The sequence below is a fragment of the Pseudomyrmex gracilis genome, unplaced genomic scaffold (genome assembly GCF_002006095.1).
Source record: "Pseudomyrmex gracilis isolate BER0280 unplaced genomic scaffold, ASM200609v1 scaffold_2024, whole genome shotgun sequence".
In the NCBI taxonomy this organism is placed as follows: Eukaryota; Metazoa; Arthropoda; class Insecta; order Hymenoptera; family Formicidae; genus Pseudomyrmex; species Pseudomyrmex gracilis.
In genome coordinates, this window is record NW_018022608.1 from 1 (window position 1) to 5,347 (window position 5,347).

Here is a 5,347-nt window from a genome sequence, read left to right on the forward strand (position 1 = left end):
CTCGATATAATGTATCTTTACGTTAGAGGTTATCTAAAAAATATAATTGTATTTAAGAACTTTGATAATTTTAACATTTTTCTCATATTATAAATGCAAATTTAGATAAACGTCGCTAAATACCTTGTGCAAACCGTAATCTTCTTCGGCTTCGGGCGCGGAAGGAAAAGTAGGTTTCAGCAAAGTTACAGGCAGTTTAAGGCTACGTGATACAGAAGAATCATATTTCTGAAGAATCAGTAAGTTTTTATATACTGTTATATATAGTGTTCTCAAATTTGCGAGAGAGAGCAGTGAGCTTTGAGCCAAAAANTGTTTTGCAAAAATATCAAATCTTTTTTCGTCATTTTTGCACTTTTGCAATTCCATCAAGTCCTGCGCGACAGTATATAAAATTAAATCATTATGTTTAATATATGTGAAATACATTACTTCAATGTATTATAAAAAAAAAGAATACCTTTTCACTTAATTCAATGTTATANGTTTTCAGAAGAACATTCATCAGAACAGGAACCAGTATTTCTGCATCATTATCTGCTGATTCTGTATGTGAGAAGATCATGTACTTTTTACTTAGTACCATTAATTGATCGGGTGCACCATCGATAAGAACTATTCGACCGTTAAAACCTAAACTTTCCAATCGCGTTGCAAGTTCTATTGCGAGAATAGATCCGAAGGAATATCCAACCATCACAAAATCGTTCTTGTCTCGTAATCTTGTTAATATAGCCTGTCACATATTCAAAAATTTATGTTTTAAGATTTACAAAATTACTTACAGAATATAAACATTATATTATAAATATAATTATTAAAATAACGTTGCGGCATACCTGTTCAAGAATCTCAANCATTTCTGACAAAGTATTCCTACTGGAAATGATACATGTGTTATAATGCAAAGATGTTGTTGGAAATTTAATATACGACTCTAAATGATTAAAGACAGTTCCACAACCATCAATTCCTGGTATAAGAAAAACCTGAGTAGAATTGTCTTTGTTTTCAGTCGAAAAGTCCATAAGAATTTCAGAAAAAAAGTCCTTGTCTCTGACAATACCAAACATAGGTACTACATTTTGTTCGCTTTTACTGCGCTCATTTTTTTCAGATTTATTATTGGCCTCTGTATCAGACATCTCAAACAGTTTTGCAACAGTGAGAGTTCGTATCTCTTTTGGGGAGAGATACACATCAAAATCGCGTTCTAAAGTTTGTCTGATTTCCACTTCCATCAGAGAGTCTATTCCAAGCTCGGCCAGAGATGTATTCTGACTTATTCCCTTTACGTTTTGTATATCTTATCACACAGAATAAAGAAACGTCAAAATTTGCAAAGAGTATAAATATCATACAATAAAAAAGATACAAATCTTTATAAAGTGAGTCCCAGATGCGCACAAAATCAATCGGAGCAGGATGTATCGATCGGACACAGTATCAATCAGACACACGACAGTCTCAATCAAACACAGTTCCAATAGGACACTAGTATTAAAACAAGACTATTTTTTATGTTCTGTTTGTTCGTGTTGTAGCAACGTGGCTAAAACTGAAATAAGGTTTCACATAGGTTTCAACTTTCTGCGCAAAGCGAGAGGAAGGTGCAGAGAAAAAGCGTAACTCCTCCCTTGCGAGGAAGCGCAGCCTCCCTGTCTACACGCTTATAACACAAACAAAAAAAAAACATAAACAAAATAGTTTTGTTTTAATACTGTGTGTCCGATTGAAACTATCGTGTGTCTGTTTCACCTCGTGTCCNATTGAGTCTGTGTTCGATCGGCACATCCTGCCGTGTCCGATTTATTTTGTTCTGAGACTTATCCGTCTGAATAATGTGAATTCTTACTCATAATAGAAGAAACAACATGAACCATATCGGAACATTCGGATATTTTTTTCTTCTCAGCTACCACCATGCTGCTCACAATCGGACGATTCTGAAGTAAAAATTTTTCTAATTCTTCAATACAGGAATATATTCTTTGATGCAACGTGCCGCTGCTAACTAGTTCCATGTCGTTTTCCTGCCTGTCAGCAACGAGACCCACGTCACCAACAGCTCCCCATTGTATCGCCAACCCGTGATATCCTTCTCTCACTCTGTTTTCGCATATTCTTTCCATCACGGAATTGGTCATTCCGTAATTAGTTTGGCCAGCGCTTCCTCTGCCACAGGAAACCGAAGAGAACACAACAAAATGTCGAAGTTTAGGACAGATCTTTCTCGACAGTTTATCCAATATTTGCGTTGGCCAAGCTTTAGTTCTGAAAGATTCTACGAAACTCTCCGTAATCTGATTTTTTAAAATGTTGTCATTTAAAACAACAGCGAGATTAAATATAGCATCCACAGGTGCTTCTTTCTCCGCACGTAGCAAAAGATGTTCGCAATCTATAGGATTGGCGATATTATAATCTTTAACGATCGTCACGTTTACGCCGTAGGATCTCCATAACGAAACCTTTAGCTGTTGATAACCATTTTTGATGCCGCTTCTTGAAATCAGCATGACATTTTTTGCACCTCGGGATATTAGCCACTCGGTCAGTTCCAATCCGAAGCCACCTAGACCGCCTAGTATGATATAAGTTCTATCTTTATGACAATAATAACGACGATGTGCGATGATCGGCGCGTTTACACATTTGTCTGCCTCTTGAATATTCAAAATTATCTAGAAAAAAATTCGCTCGTTGAAGAAAAACGAATAAGAATTTCATTTAATTGTTATATATTAGTTATGTACCTTTCCTCTGTGCTTTCCACTTGCCATGTATCTAAAAGCCTCTTCGATTTCTGTTCGCTGAAAAACTTTAGCTTTTATAGGTTTAATAATACCATTCTTGAGACCATCATCCATTAATTTCATTAACTCGGCCTTGTTTCTGTGTTTTCTCGCAAACATCGCATCTAGAAAAACACCGTAAAAAGAAATTTCTTTTCTAAATAATGACAGGTCCAAAGGATTGTTTGATACATGGTCGAATTTTCCGATTTCCAAGAAACGACCTTTGCGCGCTAAACAACGAACGGATGCGACAAGTTTCTCTTCTGCCAATGAATTCAGCACTATGTCAACACCGCGACCGTTTGTCAGACGCATAACCATTTGCTCGAAACTAGTGTCGTGCGAATTCCCGATATGATCATCGGGAATAGCCGGAAACGTTTCTCGGATAAAACGTTTCTTTTCAGCGGTGCCTACTGTAGTAAATACTTCGCAACCCTCATGTAAGGCGAGATAAATTGCTGACTGTCCAACGCCTCCGGAGCCAGAGTGTATANGTAAGGCGAGATAAATTGCTGACTGTCCAACGCCTCCGGAGCCAGAGTGTATAAGTACTTTATCGCCCTTTTTCATTTTCCCTTTAATGTATAAAGCGTAATACGACGTGCTGTATGCGCAAGGAACCGTAGCCGCCTCTTCGAACGTCCAAGTATCTGGTATGACCCATTGCAAGTCACTCTTCAAAACGACATTCGCGATGCATCTGTAAATCCAGAAAGTTTATTAACATATATATTTATATAAAAATTATCGTATTTTTTTCATGAACAGAGATATATATACGTTTGTTCACTTATACATACTTGTTGTCGCGCATTCCCATTACTCGTCGTCCCTCGGCATCGAATCCTACGTATTCCAGTCCGAGATTCATATTCTCAAATCGATTTTCATTACCTTCAAAAGTTAATTTTCCCGTGGCTAGCATTACATCTTTAAAATTAATGGATGAATAAACTACACGTATTAAGTTATCAGGATTCGGAGAATTGATTGATATATCATTCTCCATCCAACGAAATGTACTGAGATCACCACAAATCTAGTAAGTAAAGAAATATTAAATTTTCAAAAGCATTATATGTTGAAAAATATGTTTAAAAAGTAGAAAACTGAACAGTACATGAAAAGTATCGTGACATTATCATTAAGTCAAAAAAATTCGAATAGTTTTGCTTACCGTTTGACAAACATAAGCAGAGGGTACAAGTGCGGGTTCCGGAGCCGGCAAGCAGAAATAACGATAAGAACCCCAAGTTTTGTTAGATCGCAAAACGTTGACTGTCATATCTTTCTGCAACTGTTGCGCGTAGAAGGGATCTTGCGGAGAAAATTTCGGAGCGGTTTTGTCTTGAATAAACACACTTCTTACGAGCTCACCACCGGGCTCTTTTTTCAAACAATTAACAAATCCCAATAAACCGCACTCGAAATCATCTTCGCTAACGAGTACAATTCTTTTGTACTGATCGAATATTTTGTTCTCGTCTATGAGTAATTTTAATTTTTCTAGCCATTTAAAGTTATCATTGGTAACATGAACGACAGTTGTTTCTTTGATCAAAACTCGTTTCTTCAAAAGCACGATCATTTCGTTTTCAGTACATTTTTCAAGAATAACACTTAATCCATATTGTTGTAGATAATCGTTGTCGGTCAATGCGCAAGAAACAGAATGCGATTCGTTTACTTCGGTTACCTTGTATTTTTCACGTGATAACACNAAGCCACCTTCTTCGAGAAATAATAAAATTCGTTCTAACAAAGTCCGTTTTGACAAAAAATTAAATCCGATAATCATTAACACTTTATTGTCCACATGTTTTGTTAAATTTGCGATTGTTACGGTCGGTGGCAAGTCTAATGCGTTAAATTGAGTAGGCGATGTCATTAGTGTAACATTTGCCTTTACTAACGGCAAATTGTCGCAAGCTTCAAGTATNGCTGAAAATGCTAGTTCTTCTTTGCTCGCAATATCATCTGCATCTTCCACTAGTTCGATAGCTTTTACTTTTGTGATTTGATGATCCTCCAGTGCAATTTGCGTTGATATCCGTATTGCTTCGCGCAAAGAAATNTTTTCGCGATCGCGATGCGCCACAAATCTTTGCTCTTCAATCACAAGATTTGCGTTCGATGTTCGGCAAACGATCGGAGTAGCTTTCGCACCCCAAATCTCTACGCCACCGGATATTACGATGTCTGTTTTTATATACTCGTGCCGGCAATTCTAAAAGAAATTATATATCGAACAAAATGTTTTTAATCTTACAGTTTTTACATCTCTTTACAAGATATCGTCGGATTGATTGTATAATAATACGAACAACAATGATAATGCACAAAACAAACTAATTTTTTGCTTTTGTAAATAAAATACTTACTTGGCGCAGCTGCGCCAAAAATTTATCTACAGACAGACATATTTTACATGTGCACATGTAAGTATCAGACTGCCGTGCATATAAGAATTTCAGTTCATTATATTTGAGGTGCAGCCGCGCCAAGTTGTTTTGCATTAAATATTTTTTATTTTGACAAAATTTTTT

The 5,347-nt window shown here is 36.4% G+C and overlaps 1 protein-coding gene across 1 annotated transcript in view; it reads right to left on the reverse strand.

Annotated features, from left to right (window-relative positions):
• Nucleotides 1–6: 6 nt before the first annotated feature.
• LOC109862585 (fatty acid synthase-like) overlaps nucleotides 7–5,347 on the reverse strand; it is a gene marked incomplete at its 3' end in the record, with an annotated part of 6,907 nt that continues 1,566 nt past the window's right edge. The window contains 10 exon segments of the mRNA XM_020442659.1: nucleotides 7–33; nucleotides 124–375; nucleotides 461–736; nucleotides 840–1,306; nucleotides 1,856–2,684; nucleotides 2,757–3,274; nucleotides 3,329–3,501; nucleotides 3,602–3,840; nucleotides 3,979–5,002; nucleotides 5,004–5,028. Coding sequence (XP_020298248.1) covers nucleotides 7–33; nucleotides 124–375; nucleotides 461–736; nucleotides 840–1,306; nucleotides 1,856–2,684; nucleotides 2,757–3,274; nucleotides 3,329–3,501; nucleotides 3,602–3,840; nucleotides 3,979–5,002; nucleotides 5,004–5,028 — 3,830 coding nt within the window.